The 21,791-nt window shown below is 41.1% G+C and overlaps 1 protein-coding gene across 2 annotated transcripts in view; it reads left to right on the top strand.

The window, feature by feature from the left end:
- The window catches only part of dym (dymeclin), a 57,674-nt gene extending 38,491 nt beyond the window's left edge, over positions 1-19,183 (top strand). For both annotated transcript variants that reach the window (XM_084935416.1, XM_084935417.1), the window contains exons 15-17: positions 6,197-6,379; positions 9,614-9,727; positions 17,785-19,183. In XM_084935416.1, coding sequence (XP_084791542.1) covers positions 6,197-6,379; positions 9,614-9,727; positions 17,785-17,934 — 447 coding nt within the window. In that variant the 3' untranslated portion in view covers positions 17,935-19,183. The remainder of the gene's footprint in view (positions 1-6,196; positions 6,380-9,613; positions 9,728-17,784) is intronic.
- Positions 19,184-21,791: the final 2,608 nt, after the last annotated feature.

The following is a 21,791-nucleotide window of genomic DNA, read 5'->3' as shown; positions in this document are numbered from 1 at the left end:
GGTATGATAGAAAGGACGGGCTCTGGCTTTCTAGTCACTGCTTGCATCTACAAACTGTCAGTTGTCAGACACAGCAGAGGTCACCACGCCTGCAGATGCGACACATTTACACTCGGTATGTTTAAGAATTAACAGCAGAATTGCACAGAGTTGGGGAAGAGTGAAGGGTGCACATAAACGCTTTGCTTTCCAATAGGGTTTCTGTGAATGGTGATGCAAGTAAAACAGGACGGGATCATTGAGGCTAATGATATGACTCACCTATGTTTTCCTGGGTGGAGAGAAGACGAGAAATAGCAGCATGAGTGGCTGTGACCAAACGACAAGGCACAAGGTTGGAAAACGATGTATGACTAAGAGAGAATAAGGCAAAAAGAGGAGGGAGAGGTAGGAAGAATATGCTGTCAAACAAACACATGTCAAGTGTTTTTTTTTTTTGTTGTTTGTTTTTTCTGGCTGAGGATGCAGTTTGAAGAGAAAAAAAGTGCAAAAGGACAGAGTGGGAAGTGGAAGAGGAGGAGTCGCCAAGATATTTAAATCCTGTCTGGGTTTCAACCAGACCGTGGACCTCTTAATCTCATCCACTTGACAAACATACACACAAGGCCAGGCAGACGTCTAGCTAGCCTATTTTCATGTGACCTGAATTCCCCAGTGTGGCATTTTTTCCCTGCCAGACTAATCTCATTAAGCTTGGTGCAGAGCTGGAGAACAAACACACCAGGCATCCTTCACTCCTACTCTGCCTCCCTCTCCTGCTTTTGTCTCCTCTTCGTCACGTCCGTTTTCTCCATCAGCTAGCCCCCCTACCCCCCATACTCTCTTATCATCTATGCTACCATTTTTGTTGCTGTCCTCCTCCTCCTGCCTCTACATCCTCCTACTCAGTTGTCTCTCTTATCTGTCCCTGCTTTCTGTCTAATTATGGCCTGCCACTGCGGAAAAGAGTGGAGCAAGTATAGCTAGGCAGTGGAGTCGAGCTCAGAGAGCCACCTCTGCTTCCAGACGCACAATCAATCCTCATTAGAGCTGGCTCTCCTGCCTTCCTATTGCCTCTCCACGTCTGCCAGTTAAAGCTCAACACCTTCAACCACCATGCTTGTGGAAATCAGTGCAGCAATGTTATTGGATGTGTGTCGAAATAACTAGAGTTTCGTTACCAGTTGCATTGATGGTGTTCACAAAATCTGAATGTATTGTTTTCGATAAAGATCATAAATCTAGAACTGTTCAATCCTTCTTCATCATTTTGCTGGGCTTGAGTGGCTTCTGTCAGAGAGCTACACAGGTCAGCAAAGCTGTTTGAGAATAGGATGGCTTACAAGGTTTACAGTCTTTATTTGAAGTGTAGAGCGCAGACAGGAAAGCAGGGAGAAGGAGCGGGTGGCGGGGGGATGACATGCAGGAAGTGGTCTGGAGTGGACTCAAATCTAGGCTACCCCTGCTGCAGCCTTTGGGTCACACGCTCAGCGAGCTGAGTTACGGTGGCGTCTGAGCCTTCTTTTTCCTTGGTTCTCTTCCAATCAAATCGATGCACATTGCTTTGAGCAACCCGTTTCCATGCCTGCGACCCCACCTGTGATAGTTGGCACATCACTGGACAAGAATGCCTTTCAGTGCTGGACTTCAGCATTTCTTTTCGGACACTTCTGACACAGATTCCAGCATCGCTGTTCACTGTGAAGCTTGTTTGTGCTGCTCAATGTAACACCTCTGTAACCTGCAGCAGCTGGATTTGCTTGGTTTAAAAAAATACATTTGGTAGAAAAGTAATCACACCGTAAACAAAACATAATAAGATACATCATTCTGAATTAATTTTAAAGGGTTGCCCTAGTAATTACATTTTCAGCTGCGCAACCAATAATCTGTAACCCATTATATTTCTAAAGTAACCTTTTTCAGTGCACAAAAGAATACAGCTATTTACTGTTATCTTAATCCCCCGGCTTTTTTTCAGGGACTGATTATGTGTATTAAAAAAAAAGCATCACAGCAAGCAAAGTTATTTATAAGATAAGAACTTCTCTCAAAGCAGGGCACTGAAGATGGAATATAAAATGCTACCACATGCAGTTCTGTTACAGATGATTTGCCCAGATTGGAGGTAGACTCGGTGGCCAATCAGCTCGCAGCAGGAGTCTCACCATGTTGCTGTTTCGAATCAGATATTGCAAATTCTTGGTCAAAACAGGTCATCAGTAGAACAGTGATGTAAATGAATCACTAAGCATAAGTGTGCTGTGGCGAATATAAAAGCTCACGTTGTGCCCGGCTCAAGAATGAGACCTTGTGAAATATAAATAAATCTTTTTTTTCTTTTTCTTTATCAGAAAGCTTTGCTATCTCTGCTGCCTATTCTAATGAACGTTACAGGAATTTTACTTCAAGCCTGAAATGTGGCAGCGTGTAAACCCAGAGGAAGTTTCTAATGAGTAACTGTCTAAGGCGAGGCTTCCTGTAAAGCAAAGACAATGATTAAAGGTTTTCAGACCGACAGGCTGAACTGGTCAGTTAAACGTTTGGAAAAGTGACGTTAAATATGTTTTTGTCATAGCATTCATATATTTATGCACCATTGCTGACAGAGGTACATGTGAGAACACAAACGTGTGCTGCTTTAACCCAACAGATTCCTACTTAAAGGCTGGATGGTGTTGGGTTTTGGTGATATGCTGCATACTTTACCCACAATACGCAGCATTTCCTAATACTACAAACGTGACTGAAACTGCCTATTTCCTGCTACTGTATGTATGCTACATGTGAGAAAGGACAGCTGTGGAAAATACCCTAATGCAGGTCGCCCAAAATTGCCCAAAGTTCACGTATGAAAACCACTTAAAATGACGCATTTCACACGAGACATTTTGACAGTTGTGAATAGTAAGGACTGTATTCAGCATAACTGCCTGCGTTTCACTGTCATAGTTTCTACATCCACATAAAGGACTGAGGTCATATTATCAGCATTATATCATTAATTACATTTTTGCTGTGGCACAACTAAAACAAGACGGGCAAACTTTAGCTGAGTAAACATCTTGTGATAAATGCACACTACTGAGCATTATTACACACTGAATTCATAAATGCTTTGGTATAAGGCACACCTCTTTCTCCTCTCACCCATCTGCTGGTTTTTGCAGACATTTCTTGGTTTGGGTAGTTTTTGCTAGGCACTGGGAGATCTTTTCATTGAAATTTTATGTCATGTTATTCTTACATATAGTAATAGTAATTATAATACTTTTTATATATTCAGACAACACTGCAAAATGAAGAATGTTCAAAATGGAGCACACATATTTATTCATATCTGCTTGGAGGCATGCAAGGATCTTTAAAGATCCAGGATCCGAACTAAAACCCGTCAGATAATCTACGTCGCGTGTTACAGTTGTGGTCAGACTACCGATGGACTGATTTCATTAGAAGTCCATTGCATTAAGCTAAGCTGCTTTGGATGTCCCTGACTCCTGCATTCTCTTAGTTTGCATTTTGTTGTTCTAGCTGCTTCTTCTGAGCTGCTTACACAGGCGGCTCGTTGACTCTGTTTGGCCTAACATAGATGCTGTATACTGTATATAGATCAAATACTATAGCTCATGTTAAAAAAAAAAAAAGTCGCTGAGCAGATTTTTAGAATTTCTTTTTAAGCAGTAAATTTAAGTATTTGTAAGGCAGAGATCATATTTGTGTCTTTTTGGGAGTGAAGAGAAACTGACACTCGTGGTTAGTAGTGCTTGGTTTAATTGAGATGAGTCACAATGCTATTGAGTTATATTTTTCTGGTTTCTCATTTATGGAGCTTATCTTGCAATATCATCAAACGTAGACGGTAGATTTTGTAACGCTCTGCCCACAGCTGTCACACCATGGGAAATCAGTCATGAACTCTGTTGACCAAAGTTTTTATCTCTCTGTAGATTATTCATTTTCCCACGCTCTCTGCTGTTTTCTTGTTGTGCGCCACCATTGAAGACGCCAAAAAGACGTTATCTCATCACGGTGGCGTCCGTCTGTCTCTCTTGTAGACGGATTGTTGTGAATGAAGTAACTAAAGAACAATAAGCCAGATTTCTTAAAGCATGCCTTTTTCCATTAAAAGCAGGTTGTGTGATGAAACCAAACTCCTCTAGCTGCATAGACTTCCGTTAATGATGAAAGCCATTTTCAATATCATTAAAGGCTACAAGTAGGCGCATGTTTTACGAGTTACCACCACGCAGATTAAGGTCCAAGGTTTCTGTAGCATAAACACGCTGATAAGGTAAATGAAATCGAACTTTAAAGGTTGACAGGTGCAGACATCTTTATCATCATTTAAAAACATCAGCGGCACTGAAAACCTTTCTCACTATGTAGAAAGGATTCTCCTACTGACTGCTTTAATTGCAAGTTATTAAAAAGATTGAGTGTTCATCTAATTAATAACTGAAGCTATTGAAAGTAAAAAGAGTGGCCAAATGCTTCACACAACTCGCACTAAGTACAAAATTAAGGATTTTTTAATTTGTACACTTTTAATTATGAACATTTTGAATGCAGGGATAATAAAATATAATTTATTTATTTACTTTTATGGTTGGATGTTAAGATTAATACCACTGTCATACGTATGTGATCACTATGACGCTTTAGTCAGCAGCTAGCTCTCCTAGCTTATCTAGATTATCATAAAGGCTGAAAACACGGAGGCGGTAGTTGGACCGTCTCCAAAGCCAACAAAATATTTCTGTTGCACCCGCATCTCTCAAGCTCACAGATTGTGTCTCTTGTTTAATCTGCACAAAAACAAAAATATAAAAATAACAGATTGCCTTTGTAAAGGGGGTTATTTGTTGAACTGTTTCTTTGGAAGGACAAAAATAGCGTTTTACCGCTCTTGAGCAAAAGGAGCTACTAAAATTGAACATCATATTGCTGCAGTCACAGTAATAGTGGGAACAACCACAATTAAATCAACTATAAGTCAAAGAACCTGGAATCTTATTGGCTTTGAAACTGTTGCTTCAAAGATGGGGACCAGGTCTGCAACCACTTGCAGTCAGCTGCCATAAAACTGCAATAAAATGCAGACAAGTTGACAATTACATGCTGTCAGTTCATGATAATGCACTGGTTAATGCTGTCTACATACGCAGAAATTCAAATTAAACAGAATTGACAACCTACATTGAGAATCCAGTCAGAAGCTGGTAGATCTGAAACAAGAATTCTTTCTCAAATGGTGACGTATGTGCTGCACGATGCTAATTTAACAACAAAATAACAGAGTCAGTTTTGCTTTTACTTAGGAATATGACGGGAACCAGCTGACAACCAGTAAAATCAAGTCCACAATTATAAAAAGACGTGTCCCAGACTAGTTACACTTATTGTTGGAGACCGACTCAGACTGATTGCAACACGTTAGCGAATTGGCTCCGTTCATAAATTAGACAACAGTCATTTTGCAAACCTTTGTCAATCTGTCTGAGAATCCGACCGGCATTGTTTGGAGACTGGAGGTCGAGGGTGCAACATGCTCGATCTCCGAGCGACCATTTGGCCGCCACAGCTAGTTGGAGTCACACAGTGAGAGAAGAAAGATCCTTTTCCTAGCTGGGAGGAGGTCGTCTGAACCTTCATAGATATTACATGTTATCAATCTTGTCTTCACTAAAGGGCAACTGTGCATATTTTTCTAAAATGTCAAACTTGTTTTTGATGCTGCTTTGGGATTTCAGTTCATTTCTCCAACAATCTCTTGTGTTGATGTTCACATCGGGAAATCCTTATTTATGAACTTTTTGGGTTTATGTGTTGAGAAGCCTACTTAGTTTGAAATAACGCTGAAAACAACGCCATCATGTCAGGCGCTTTAAAACTCTTTATCTTTTTGTCCGTCCTTCTTATAGTCTTTGACTGTCACGTGTCACTGAGTTGCCGTCTTTGCCACACAAGGAAACATAGGCCAACACAACCTGATATCTGGTTTAAAAGATCACCCTTCTGCCACTTGCTAAGACCTTGGCTGACATTCATGCTTTACTTTTTTGTCCTTCCTCTGATCCCTGCTGCCATTTCTGCCATCTGTCTGTTACCCCCTGCTGATCGTTCTATCAGAAAACAATCATTTAAAAACAATATAATAAGTGGAACCACTCTAGTGGGAAACCAATTAACCTTTACATCCTCCCTCTCCCTCCAGGCCCAGGACCTGAGTGTGATTGAGGAAGTCATCCGCATGATGCTGGAAATCATCAACTCTTGCCTGTGCAACTCTCTACACCACAACCCTAACCTGGTGTACGCACTGCTCTACAAGAGGGAGCTCTTTGAGCAGTTCAGGACGCACCCGTCCTTCCAGGACATCATGCAGAACCTCGACACGGTCAGTCTGTTTGAGGGTTGTTGTCTTTTTTTGTTGTTGTTGTTTGGTTTTTTTTTTAAACTAGGAATCGCCCAAAGCATCACAAGTGAATTAAGAGAAGCCTGACAGTTTTTTCCTGCAGTGTCCTCTTTGTCTGCTCAGAAATGTTGACAAAGCCAGGCCGGATTGCAGTCAGGCAATAAAGAATGAAAGACTTAAGTAGTATGATTGAATTAATCAGTCCACTGGCGTCAAGTATCTGCACATTACATCTCAAACATTCAATGAGTATGCGTGGTGTATAAGTAAGAAGGGACGCAAGAAATCTGTCATTCACAGTCACGTAGAGAAGGGAAAGGAAGCTTTGGTGGGTATGAGTGTGTGTGTGCAGAGGATGGGGGTTGCTGCATACATTGCCACAGGCTTTTACAGTTATCCATAAGTATGAGGGAGGCATGCCTAGGTAGAATCCCTCAGTTAAGTCAGTTTCCCCGAGGCTATTCGGGATGCGAGGCGGCTTTTTTGCTCTTCTAAAATAAGCCCATATGGGAGGCCTTCTGAGTTAATGAAGAGATTAGTATTAGATAGATGTAGACACACATAGTGCATGAACTCTGGTGTGCTTGAAATCTTTAAAACAACCCACACTGAGAAACAAAACTGCCTGTAGAAGCATTTTTTAATGTTGCTCTGACAAAAAAAGAGCTTTAAAAGGAATTTGTAATAGTTCTTTTTTTTGTAATTAAGGAACACCAAACATTTCTTCAGGGAAAAACTTAGAAGAGCAGTGGAAACACAAAAAATACTTTCTTAGATTTCTTCTTTGAGGTTAAACCCAGAAAGCATTGAATAATTTTTAATTCCAGTGAACTACTTATTTAAAATGAAAAGTTTTTGACATTTTCTAAGTTTTTTTTCCGCTGACAATAAGCAGAATTCACCCAGCTTTGCAAATCATCTCAATTTATGATCAGCTGCAACTCTTTAAACATCTCATTGTAATGGCACCAGTCAAGCCAGTCCAGTCCAAAATTAAATCTACTCATTCTTCCAATTATAGCCACTTTTTTTCTGTCTTCTAACAGGCTTAAGTGTAATTTGATAAACTTACACTATCATAAATACAATGATTATTTTAATGCTTGAAGCCTGAGGTTTGGAACACATGGATATGTGCCAAATGCTGGGTGGTCCACGGCTGCATCTTTACTGCAGCCATCTTTAGTTGCTGCTTGTTTGTAAGTCTCTTTGCCTTTTAGCTCTCGATCAATGAAAAGCACGCTCACTTAGGTTTAGGTCAGCTGACTGACTCATCCATCTAAAGGACGATTGCAGTTTATTCGAAGTGTCGCGCTAACATGGCACTCTGAACTGAGAAGGTGCCCGGGGCATCTGCGCACAATGTCCGCTCCAGTTTGAGGCAAAGTTACAGATGTACAGATCTATGTTTACAGTAAAAAGCTTTAAGGAGACCCGTGCATGTATTGGCAACCTTTACCTGGGGTGAAATGGCACCAAAAGAGCATTATGGAAAGCCGAAAGAGGTGTGATGATCTGGACCATGATGCGCTGGAAAAGGTTGAGCCCTGGCATGTGGAATGTACACCTACTGCATACTTTAACACGTTGCACACTACATACACCTTTTCAGAAAAGTAAGCAAAAGTATCCCCTGGTGGCAGTAACCCATTTCAGCAGGCTAACGCACCCCTGCCCCACCGCAGTGCTTGTTTAAGATTTAAAGAATACAACAACAGACTTCAAGGTACTAACTCGGTCTCCAAATTCCCCAGTTCTCGATCTGACTGGGCATATCTGGGATGTGCTAGAAAAACAAGTCTGATCCACGTAGGCCCCACCTTGCAACTTACAAGACTTAAAGGATCTGCTGCTCATGTCACGGTAGCTGATACTGCAGATCAGAGTTGTTTTTTCTGGTCCTACATAATATTTGGTAGGTGCCTTAATGTGGCTGGTTTATCTGAATAGTGTGTGCTGTGCTGTATCCTTATAAAGAAGCATTTACAGAAGCGAGTTACTGTTGCTAGGAAACATGGCAGCCCATGCACGTGTTTAAATGGCCGTTTATGGAAGCGGCAATATTTTGCCTTAAATGAAAACGAGCTGTTGACGTACTGTAGGTTCAGCACCGATTCCTCTAACGTGATGTTCAAACCACCTTTGGAACACTGACCAGTGTTATTGTTTACACAGCTGAGGTCTCTCAGGCCTACGCGTGTAGCATGATGCCATTTTGTTCCTAGATCTTCATATTGCACCCGGTGTCATCATATCGGGTGTGGCTGCTGAAATATTAATGTGACAGCTCCAAACAGAGGGATTAGAAGAGTTGGAGAGGGTCGTGATGGAGCTGGGACTTGACATTAAAGCTCAATGAGAACAAGGTCCCGTGTGTGTATTAGGAAACACAGACAAGAGTGAATATTGATTTTTTATTTATTTATTTTTTGCTAATGCTACCAGCTGATTTATACTTACAAGTAGAACAAAATGGAACAAAGATGTCAATAACTGCATTAACACAAAACCTGACGAGAAATATTTTAAAATAACCATTTATTTTTGAGGAGATAATCAACAAGAGTTAAATTTCATCAGTGAGTTGTATTTTCTTCTATTTTATTGGATAAAAAGTGGATTTTGCTTTGGACACTGCCTGCTTTATCACATATTTTTTGTTAAGACACTTAACAATGACCTATGATTCATTCAAACAAAAGAGACATCTTAATTTTGTGTCTACTCTTGAAGACAACTTGGCAAAGAACCTTTTTTTTATTATATCTTTAGACAATCTGTTACTAGCAGCCTGTCACAATTCCCCCACATTTCCTTAGTTAAATCTACAAAAAAATGCCTGATATAGCGTAGTTTCACAAGCATAAAATAACAGTTTTTGCACCAACATATTGATTTTCAAGCTTGTAAGAATTATACAAACTGTGCTTTTGTCTTATATACTATATTCCCATGTATGTTTGCACATTTCCATAAATAACTGCACCTATTTCCCATTTTCCTGGCAAAACATGAAAAACTGAGGACACTGTATTGGTGGTAATTTGTATTTAAATTCTGTGTTTACTCCTAAATACTCCAACTGTATTCAGTCCAATTAAATTTTATTTCTATAGCACCAAATTACAACAACAGTCACCTCAAAGCACTTTAAGGCAAGCTAAAAGACCCTATGGCAAGTTTGTGATTGGCTGTTTCCTCCCGTTTGACCTTTAGGTTATTGGTTTCTTCAGTCAGCGTCTGGAGCAGGCTGGAAGTGACCTGTCTGTTGAGAGAGTTCAGGAGGTCATCATGAAAGGAGCCCAGGCACTGCCAAAAGACAGACTGAAGGTAATTCACTCACACAGACAGCAGGGCGACAGACAAAGTGGAAGAGCGTAGAAAGCAGGAGTCATAAAATGTGGGCTTTGCTAAAAGGTTAAAAAAAAGAAGAAGAAGAAGAAGTGGTAAATTTCTATGCATGTGAAGAGAGTCCAGTTGAACAATCGAGATGTTTGGGATTGGGATATGGACTCGGGCAATGGAATGATGGAAGGAAGCCTTTGGGAGTGGACACAAAAGGCCAAAGCCCAGTTCTCATTAGCATTAATGCCCATCTTCGTTCCATTTCTGCTTACCTGCTACATGTGAACATGTAATGACATTTCAAGGAGATGGGATGGGGGGACGGCTAACGGCACTTTGTCATGGGTGCATCAGATTGGGGGGAGGGGACGAAGGAGACATAAATCTGCCACCATGCCTCGTTACCCAACACTCCTGGCGGGTTCTCTAACCCTTTCCCTTTCCAATGCTCCTCCATTAATCAGTAAGGAAATATGTAACCAGCGGTCTCCACAGCAGCTCGGAAGCTCTTAATTGCATGTTTTATCATGTGTTTCATGTTCCGTACTTGGCTGTTGGCTGCAAGCCATTTGTCTGTGGAAGAGGGATGGTGCGCGGCCATGAGTCTCTCTCTGTCGTGCTCACAGCGAGCACGTCAGAGCACTAATGTAGCGACCATGAATTCACAGAATTACCCACAGAGCCATGTGGATAACCCTCATGTCCTTCAGCGAGAGTGCTGTACCTGTGGCACAAGTCAATGTGGATCGTGTGTGTGTGTGTGTGTGTGTGTGTGTTATCTCCTACATTTGTGTATGTCTGCTGATGACCATCTGACTAAATGGCAGTCTACGTTTTTGTGCAAAAGTGTTTTTGAGTCTCACGCTGACTCCACATCAGAGTGCTTTCCAGCTCCACAGGGTGACGTGAAGTGAAAAGTATATCTGGGCAATGTGTCTTCTGGGAAAAGTCCCTACCATTTGATGGCACCATCTCTCAAACAAACAGCTGTCTCTCCACCTCTCGCCTCCCGTCATCCTATGAGCTCATTCAGCTTCCCCCCCAATGTAAAAATCTATAGGTTAGATTAATGTTGTGTGGAATCATCGATACGTCGGCAATTACTCCGATGAAGCAGTATCGGTGTCTCAATCAGTTGTGGCTCCACGGAGAGCGCTGACATGAATGAAATGTTCGGGAAAAGCGATTGTTCCTCGCGGTTTCTAAAAATAAATTTTTTTTGGTTTTTTTTTAATTTGTTTGTGGAGTGTTTTTTTACCCTCAGGTCATGTGAACATTGCATGTAAATGAGTGCATCAATTTTTAAGTCTTAAAGTTGCACCCATGTCTACACTAACAACCAAAATCAGAACATTTTGTTAACACTTGCTGAAAGCTGAAAGCACCACTGTGGTGTTGTAGTGCAGCTGGGGAAGGATGTCTATAAAACTTCATTCCCAAACTGTATTCTATGGTTCTTCTTGCACACTGATAAAATCATCAGTAAGGTGACATTATTTTCAGATATTGTCTTTTTTTGTGGTTATTTATTTTTCAGCTCAGTTATGCAGTCGCAGTGAGAATTCAGCCATTTATGTTGACATGAGGCGAGTTAACAAGCATAAAACAGAGGCTTAGGTGGAGATGATACTTCCCATGTCTGTGGGTCTGCTAGTGTCCGCTTGGATCCCACCAAAATCAATTTTATCATCAGATGGTTAGCACGCGGTGAGTGCATACGAATGTATCAGCTAGCCATGCACCCAGACAGCTGTCTTCAAGCAGACCTCCAAGAAGTGTGTGGCATAACAGGACTGACTACTACCCCATCGGGTCTCCAGCTGTCCTCCACTGAGAATAACTGATGCTTAAGACACAATTTACTGTTATTGCATGCAAATGTTTGGACATTTTTAGTTGCAAAATGATCTTTAAAATTACGTTTTTAGATTTATTTATTTTTTTAAATAAAATAAAAAATACACATTTAGTGTTAATCTGTATCAGCCTGTACATGGCTCCAATATAATAACTTCAAAATTGGTTGGTTGGGAACTGCAGACACTTGTCAGGTAAACCACTGACATAAACATAGTATGGACACTTGTTAATCTATTGAAATAGAAACATAAGTGAGGATGCAGATTTTTAACGGGGCAAAATGTAGACATGCAAATTAGGCGCTAACTGAAAGAAAGGATTGAAGGTGGTAAGTACCCCTTGGATGACCCTCAACACTCAGCTGCCTGCCTCTCATTCTTTGTGTGTGTGTTGTTTCAGGGTGTGTGAGGCTGAGTGGTGCTTATAGGCAGTGCCTGCGGAATGTGTTGTTTAGCCTCTCCTGCTGAAATCTGCCTCTTTGAGCAGCGATAGCCTACAGACTCTCTGGCTCCTCAGGAAGAGACGGAGGGGGAGGGGGGTTACCAGCTGTTAGTCAGTCAGTACCTGGGGCTTAAGAGGCCTGATGGCTGGCCATTACTACTTTCCCACACACTGACAACACAGTTTCTATACATTTCTATGTAGAAATCCTCTTTCAGATGAGTGCAGTAAATTCAGAAAGCCCATGCCTAACTTGTGTAATACAGTCTGCCTTCAGAGCTCAAACTTAGGGCAATCGGGGCTTTGCAAAGCGTTAATAGTATTAAGCAGTTTTCACAAATGCATTGCAGCCCTGAACTTTTGTAGTGCTTACCGAATGAAGCGCCGTGTGATATACGTCCACCGCTCTCTAGGTCGGAGATTGGCCGCTCTTTTAGTCTGCGAGCTCTCTGGTACAGATATTTTTCCAGTGCATTCAATGCTAGTGAGTCGCCGTCATGCGTCCCGGCTTCTTCTCACCCTGTCCAGGAGGCTCCTTCGCTTAAAGCCTGCAAAGTATTTCCAGTAATGCACGCATGTCTGAGGTGGATTGGATAGCTGTGGAAAATCTCCTGACCCAGTTTCACCGAAAATGTCCGAAATTCATGTATGAAAACAGCTCAACACTGTCGAAAGAAAGGTCACCCTGACGTTTTCTTAAATATACCAGTTCTCTCCTGTCAGATCTCAATACTTGAACATGATTTGAGCAAATGTAGAAAAAAAATCAAGATCTGCAGGTTGAGCTATTGTTTATTTATTGATTGATTATTGATTCTGGCTTTTTTTTTTTTTTTTTTTTTGCTATATTTGATCATCTGTAATAACTGTTTTATACAGTTTGAGCATTTAGAGTAAGACTTAGGAGTCTATCTGATGTCACCTCTGATATCTTTCCCTGTCAAGAAAATTATGATGTTGCCAAAAAGAAAGATTTAATCAGTAGAAGGATATTTACTACATCAGTTTACCCTTCATTTTATCTGAAACATACAAAAGAATCATATCTTTTTAGTTTATTATTTTTGTCACTATGGGACATTGCCCATAAATATAACTAGCTAAAGCTTTCAGACAGTTGTGGTGATCGCAGTATATTAATATTTTTCTGTGAGAAAGTCACAGAGGCATAAAATGATGTGAGATTGAAATAAGTACTTTGACTTTTAATGCAAACGTACTATTTGAGACAAACGAGAGTTAAATTCCACCACTGATCGTTTTTTAAAAATGTATATAAAGTTTATATCATAATAAAATATTGATATAATGTAACCTGTTTATATTTGGACGATCAAAATGCAAGCTAGTCTCATGAGCTATGTTAGCAAACTAGTGTGCTTGCTAAAGTTAACATTACTAAAGGTGTTCTTCCAGATACATCACACACCCATGAAACGAACTAAACTTTCCCAAAGGACGGCTCTAAAAAGCAGAATGTGAATATAAAACCCACGACTTTTGTGAAAGATTTGTAAAGCGTTTCGAAACCTGACTTTTCAGTGTTTGTGCGTGTACCTGCATGTAAATATGTGTGTTTGTGTGTATCAAGTTCTTATTTGCTCCCTCGCCGCATTCTTCTGTGTCTGGCCACCGAGCGCTGTCAGCGAAAGCACAGTGGAGGAAAGGGAACACAGCGTCCTAAGTAAAGATATGAGGCCAGCCAGCCAGTCTGTGTTCAGGGGCGAGGGCCTGACCCGCCAGGACCCATAACTAACTGATATGAGCCCGGGCCAAGTGGGCCCCAGCCAGCAGTCAGACTGAGAACAAAACAGAGAAGGGGAGGGAAGGGGAAGCCAGCAGAGAGACAGAGGAGATATGTACTGGTACAGTATGAACAGAATAAGGGACAGAGATAATATTAGTTACTGGATGTGGCAGTCTGGAGATGCTCTGATTTTATTTTTATTTTATTTTTTCCCCAGAATTCACTCAAGCCTGAAAGCAACATTTTTGCTGTGAGGCACTTGCCATTGCCTTGCAATATGCAAGGCAATTACCCTGGTGGGGCTCTTGAACATAGATGTAAGAAGAAGAAGGCGGCCGTTGGGATTCTGGGTCATTTTTCTCTTTTCTGGCTTTGTGAAATTTAGGGAAATTGGTCATGTGAGCGTGCGGGGCTTTAAGTTCCCACGGTGTTGATTTTTTTATGTCATCATAGCTCAACAAGCATCATCTTTACATGCCACTGAAGGGCTTCTGAGTTTAGTAAAGATTACCACTTTACTGCTAAATGTTAGATGAAAAGATGGAGATATAACTGTAATAGCATATTTTGTTCACTAGTACACACCCATGCTGCTGGCAAACTGATGCACATAATCATATTGCAAAGATTTTTTGCAAAATAGAGATGGTAGATGTTAAAATGGTTCATTTTAGCACATTGCTAGGGGATTGCAATCCCTTGTGATGATAATAATAAAAAAAAACACATCATGTATAATTCAGCCAATCGTGGATATAAATCGTGGATATAAATCGTGGATATAAATCGTGGATATAAATTATGTTATTGGCGTAAAATTAAACTATAGGAGTGTAAGGATGCTTTTTATAGATGCCTGCATGCTAAAAACTGTAATTCTAGCCTATTGCTAGGTGGTTACTAGGCAAGATGGGATGTCATGTCTGATATGATATAGATAAGTGCTTTCAGGGGCCTAAGAAGTACCTGTGTGCCAAGATTTGTTGCTCAACTCCTGATTGCGTAGGAGGAGTTGGCAGCCAAAGAAACAAACAAACACACAGGTGGAGATTTTGTGTGTTATAGTAAGACATATTTAGGGCTTTGTTTGTGCCAGATTCATGTCGAGTTATTGCGATTGTCCACCAGAGATATCACTGTAAAACAGCAACTTCTCCTCTGTAAGTGTTTATTATTGAGCTTGGGACAAACTCTAATCTAAGCTAGATGACTAACTATAATTTTAGATTTAAAGTACAGGCACGAGTCTGGTATTGATCCTCGCATCCATATCAAGAAACACAGATTGGATGCCGAGCTATTCCTATAATTACAGAGGAATTCCTTTGCATCAGTGGCACCCATTTTTGAAGTAGTGATAATGTTAGCGTGTCAATACTAAAAGCACGCCAGAGATTTGTAAAGATCTGATTATAATATGATTGGTGATGTTTCTGCATTTCCCATAAATAATAATTTAGATTCTTTCAATGAGGCCATGAAAATGATAAATTATGGGTTTAATACTGAAGTGAAGCCACTCATATCTGTATTTATACAGATATAAAGCATGCAAATCCGTATAGTAATGATAGAGTAAATACCATTTGTGTGCTTGTGCATTAGCTCTGAGTTTCTTTACCTTTTTCTTTAAACTGTGACTGCTGTGTTCAGGGCTCATGATGGAGAACTACTTATATTCAGAGTGCTTAAGCAAGCGTTTACCAAAGTAGCCTCAGTGTCTTATGTGTGTCTGGTTTCTATGAAAAAAGGCGCTTATGCCGTATTTTGCTCATATAGAGGATTAGTTTTAGAGGTGTTAACATTGATTGCGCATGTACACATAATGCTTTACGAGTAAAAATAGGTTAATGCTGATGCTGTAACATGTGTTGTTTCAAACCTATGTTGACATAGCTGTGTCTGCTGGTTTATGCTTTGATTAACCTAATTGCCTAATAGCACAACTGGTTGTGTTTCATATGTTTTCATATATCACGGTGGTTGCCGCAGGGTATTAATCTGCTCGGCTGCCGTCTGTTCATGCTTGTAAACACGACACTGCTGAAGAAAACTATTTTCAATCAAAATGAAAAATTAAAGGCTGTATTTCTTCCTCTAAGCTTACAAGTAAAGGCCTGAATGTGTGGAGCAACTGTCACCAACAAGGTCATGTGAACGCCGGATGAGTCGTTAGGCTACGAGGGAGTCACCTACACACCCATGCCACTCAGATAATACAGTTCCTGCATTGTGTCTGGCCATCAACAATGGGAGTGGTGTGTGTGTGTACAGTTTAGCCTCAGTAACCTGGCATATGGCCTGTGACCCCACAGCCCCTCGGTCTGTGTCATTGTGATACCGATAGTGAGGCCTTGAATGGAGCCAATCAGGATTGAAAAGACTGGACTCAGACCATCAAATAAAGGCTCACAGCATCTGTCTTTCACCACAGACTGATTACTGGCCGCGTGTGTGCACATACATGCATGTGCAGACAGGAGGATATAATGAGGTACCATTATGTATTATTGATGTGCTTCCCCGGCTGCCTACCTGCTGTCAGGTGGGCTGGCTCATGCATGCTTTGGTCTGGTCTGGTCTGGTCTGGTTGGTGGGCTTCCAGAAGGTTTGGAAAAAGCTGGTGTTCAAGATGATAACTGATTACACAAAACATTCAATTTGTCAGATATCGATCTGTTAATTTGTGACTTTTAAACTCTTAAAATTCGTTTTCATTGAAAGGTTTTGTTAGAATTTTTCCTCAGTTTTACTTTTTATTATGGTGAGAGGTTAAAAATAGATGATATGAAAACTAAACAGAGCTGCAAGTGAATTTTGTTTTTGTGCTATTTCTAAAGACAGCATGTCAGCCCAAAGTGGAGAAGTTCCCCCAAGTGCAGATAATGTTTCCTCTTTATAGGAAAAATAAAAAGAAGACTTTTCCTGACCAAACCAGGAACGCTTGCAAAACTTCTTCCCACTTCACAAACAGCTGCGAAGTGTCAAGATTTCAAAGAGGTCTTCTTCATATTTCACGGTACTAACAGTGATTTGAGTAGCACAGCTTTTCTGCTTCATGTGAAAGTAATTCATTCATTCAACAGCCAGCTCCAAAAAAAAGGACTTTATTTCAGTGAGCTGTGTTTGGCAATCCACAGAAGAAAAAAAACAACAAATACCACGTTATTGTAGCGCAGCTCTAATACGCTGCTTCAGGTCTTGTTTTTTTAAAGAATAAACTGCATATAAAAGATAGATGTAGCCACCGTGACCCCACCTGTTGGTTTATGAAGCAATTCAGCTCAACGTCTTTGGTTTTTTGGAGACAAAAGTGACCATATTTGGACAAGAGTGAGATCAGTTAGCAAGCTACATTCACCAACACAGTTAACTTTTAATTAGTGCTAATAATAGAGCTAGCTATTTCCAAAAACATTTATTTCTTACCAGGCTCTGAACATGTTTACTTACTGGGAATTTATAGGGATAATGTTGCGCCATGTGGTTTAAGAGGTAGAGCAGGTCATCTGCTAATCGGAATTTTGGTGGCCTGGCTTCTCCAGTCTGCATGTCAAAGAAGCCTTTTACAAGATACTGAAGTCTGAGTTGCTCCCAATGCATTCTTCAGATTGTGAATGTTAGATTAGATGTAGAAACAAGTATTTGCATGAATGCATGGGTGAATGTGACAAACTATAAACTACATACATATATTATAAAGCATCTGAATGCTGCAATAGAGTATAAAGGCACTATATAAGAAACCCCCTCATGAAAAACAGAGCAGCTGAAAGTAGCTTTTAACATGAGAATGTAAAGTGAGCGTCCACTGACCACTGGAGGAACTGCAGTTTCAGCGTCGAGTTCATACTGCGTAAAAACTGCCGATCTGATAAGTTAAAATATCTTCTTTGAAAAGACTCTGTGCGGAAACATTTCTGCATCAGCATTTTCTTTTTTATGACTTGCTCATCATTCCACTTTTCTCTCGCCCGGTGTTTTCTGTGAATAGAAATTCCCAGAGCTCAAGTTCAAGTATGTGGAGGAGGACCAGCCAGAGGACTTCTTCATCCCCTACGTGTGGTCGCTGGTCTTCAACTCTGGAGTCGGCCTCCACTGGAGCCCACACGGGATCGAGCTGTTCAGCATGGACTCCGGCTGAAGGACACGTTGCAGCAGATTGCGCATCTCCATCTCCGTTCAGTACAGAAAAAGGAACTGACGGCACGTGGGTGTGGGTGGGTGTGTGTGTGTGTGTGTGTGTGTGTGTTCTGGGTAGGTGTGTATGCATTACCCTTTATAGTATGTTCACGCTGCTTTGAAAGTGCCTCAACCTTGTAGAGGATGGTGTTTCTTTTTCATGCAGCACAACCTCGTTCTCCCTCGTATCTTCATAATCTCTCTGCTTCTACACTGTGAAGCTTCACCTGCACTTGGGTTACAGTACCTGCGGTAGCTCCCGCTCATGCTCATGCTCACTCAGTCCTGCGCTGAACACCTGTTGGAGCGTCTGAGCTGCTTCATTTGGTTCAGCACATGCTGACTTGTGATATCACGAGGAGCTCAGGACGCTGGCATTGGCTAATTCAATAGGTCAATTAAAACATGCAGACACATGTTACACTGCTCTGATGAACATTCATTTACTTCTGCACTGAATACTAAAAACCTGCTGTGACTCAACACCTGCCACTCATCTTCAAATGTCCTATTATTGTTGATTTTACACGCGATTATCTCATAAGCTGTTTTTCTTTTCTTTTGGCGTACATTGTTCTCAGTGTACAACAGCTTTTGACACATTTGCGCTTTTGAATTGAAGAAATGAAGAGAGAGAAAACTCTGTTGTCATCATCAGTATGCAGGAGTTACAGTGTTGCCGGCTGTTTAATATCCCTCCCCACCCCCCACATTCAAGTACAGCTTAATTAAATTTCAGTCCCCGGATGATATAAGCACTCTGCATCACTCTTTAATTCGTCTGATTTCGTTGTTGCTTGCAGCTCATTTATTCCATACCCTGTTTTTGTCATTAGCATTTTTTTCCTGATGCTAACCCAAGGCAAATACTTAAACCGGGGACGGTCATTAAATCTCCTGTCCTGTTGTGCATAATTACCGTTGTCTCTTTAACCGGTTACGTTATTTCATGTTTAAGTAGGGACTTATTGTTATTTATTTTCATGTATATTGTTTTTATATATATTCACCATCCCAAAATGTAAAGTGCAGTAGTGCTGAAATGACTACTATTACCGAAAGAGAAAAGCAATGGTACTATACTTTGATTATTCCCAGACGGGGAAACTGGCTTTATATATAAATGCATATAATATGACGACAGCTGTCCTTTTTGTGGCAACGTTTACCTTGAAAATAGAAGTTTAAATAAAAATATGAACTCAAACCAGCCTGAGTGTCACGCTGTTATTTAGCAGTGAAATACTGCAGCATTCATGTGACGTTTATCACGTTTGTCTTAATTGTTTTAAGGTTATGCAACTTTGGACTGAAAGCCTTGTTTATGACTCTGTCAGCCTGACAAATGTAAAGTGTTTATCGACCACAAGCTGAGCACCCTGTCTTGATTTTTATCGAGTGGATTGAAATGTCCTCCGGCCTTGCCCAGTTGCACAATGCTTTATGGCTCAGTCGCATTGGGATAAAAATATGACAGCAACAATCCAAACAATCCTGGTTTGACTTGGGCTGATTCCAATCGCTCTCAGACAGATTAGCGAAGGTTTGCAAATAATTGATGAACGTAGACAGATTAGCCAATCAGTCTGCAATCAAACAATCAATCTGAGTCGGTCTGCATCAGTAAGTGTGCAACGGGGAGCTTCGCTTAATTGGTTGGCCTCTGGTTGTATTCAGCGAATTGTCATATCATCACAAACAGAACGCGTGCGATTGCCGGCTTCACCCTATTCCAATCGAACACTGCTCTCATAACACCTGCGAAACCACTATAATGGTATTTCTGCACTTCAGTGTTAAATTAAAATGACTTTTTCAGAACACACACATCTTCAGTGACTGACTCGGGGCGGGTGGGACAAATCCCACCCCCCCCAAAAAACAGATGAATAGGAGAAAATGTCAGACTGAAGATGGAAACAAAGTCTGAGGAGGTGTAATTTCTTTTGATATCAGAGTGACCTTTTAAGCATTGTAGAAAGAAGGATTAGAAAAAGATGTGTGAAGCCTGTATGCGCAAGATTTAGATTTCTTTTTCTAAGACCTCTTAGATTTCTCTTGATACCCAGTGGCTGGCCTTTTCTCTCAGTTATATTGACCTAAGTTATTAAAATATTTACCAAGGTTGCTGCTTCATACCTTCAATGATAAATATATATCTCTGTGTGTGTGTGTGTGTGTGTGTGTGTGTGTGTGTGTGTGTGTGTGTGTGTGTGTGTGTGTTTAGCCTTGGATTTCATTGCTGCTTGCCCGGCACATTTCAGCCATCGTCTTCTCTTGCATCTTTGCGGCACAAAAGAAAGATCATCCTTAAGACTGGACTGTTACGCTATGAGCAGACTTTACCGCGTGTCTTATTTTCGCCTGTTTTTATCATCGCTGCAAAAGCAGCAGAAACAGAGGCGGAAAACCACGTCGGGAGTGAGGCGAGGCGAGGGGGGGGGGGGGGGGTGCAAAAGTTTACGGCACAATGGCACCCACTGTGTCGCCGGAGCTCCCACTTCCCAAGAGAATTTCATGCCTTTCGTCTCTATTGTATTGGTTTTCATGCCTGAAATTCTCTTGTTCTCAGGGACAATATAATGGATGCAATTCGATGTAAAGAATGGCTCATTTTCAGGACGGGTTCATTGGTAGGTTACAATGAAACTGCACGCTCAAGGAGACTGAAGCCCTCTCCCTCTGCACTGACTCTCACCTGCCTCCAGCTCTATTATCTCTGTGCCAGATGGTTGAGCGGAGGTTTTTTACAAAGTGACATGGCTCCCCTTGTTCCTTTATGGCGCAGGGGTCACCTTACCCTCGGATCCCATTTCAGGTGACAGCAGGAAGATGGATGGAGCCAGGGATTTGGGGATGTATAGTTTTGTTGTTGTTGTTGTTGTTGTTTGTGTGTGTGCATCTTTTTTTTTTCTCCCCAGATGTTGGTACTTTTCCTCAAGGTCTAGGTGAGATCGTGTTGACTACCCAGTGGAGTGTGCTTATAGAGCCATCGGTTATCACCAAATCAGAGTTTACAGCGTTTACACCAGTGAGACACATTGTCACAATAACGTCGCTGGCTCACTCTCCGCTCTCGTTGACACGTAAAAATAAACCACCAAAGCTTGGTTGGAATTAAAGAATTGCATCTGTGGGCCGGCCCATGAGTGGAAAATATCAATGAGATATAAAGATGAGACAGGCGTATTATCATGATCTTGATGTCTGCATCAGTTAACCTCGTTTTTGTGAGCATGGAAAGTTTGGAGGAAGTCAACAAGCCCTGACCAGCTGGCCTTGAGAAACTTCTCTTAGTTTTTTCCTTTAATCATACCTTACACTGAAAGTGTTTTCTGTTTTTCATCTTATAAATGACATTGCTTAATTCGTACAAGTCACCAGTCATCAGTCTATTTATGCAAAGTCATAAAGTAAGTAACGCTGTTCCCAAGACACTTTCCAGACAGTGTTGCATGGTGTATCAAAATCTCATGGTGCTTTTTATGTGTTGATAAGTCATAATACAGCTTCGATGAGATCCTAACATCACCAGCAGAAATGCAACCCCAAACTGTGATATAGTACCTCCACTGTGTTTTACAGATGGCTGCAGACACCTACTTCTCTCCAGACAACCTTCATACATACTGATGACGATATGACCCAAAAATTTCAAACTCTGATTCATCACTTCATCAGACCTGTTGGCACTGATTTTCAGTCCAGTTCTTTTGTAGTTTGGGCTACCTCAGCCTTTTCTACCCCCCCACCCTCCTTAAGAATGGCTCCTTGACTGGCAGCTTCCTACTGAGACCACTTCTGATGAGGCTTTAGCAA

Source organism: Perissodus microlepis, chromosome 7, assembly GCF_051167445.1.
Source record: "Perissodus microlepis isolate ML-2025 ecotype Zambia chromosome 7, ASM5116744v1, whole genome shotgun sequence".
In the NCBI taxonomy this organism is placed as follows: domain Eukaryota; kingdom Metazoa; phylum Chordata; class Actinopteri; order Cichliformes; family Cichlidae; genus Perissodus; species Perissodus microlepis.
This window is presented reverse-complemented; position numbering and strand designations above follow the sequence as displayed.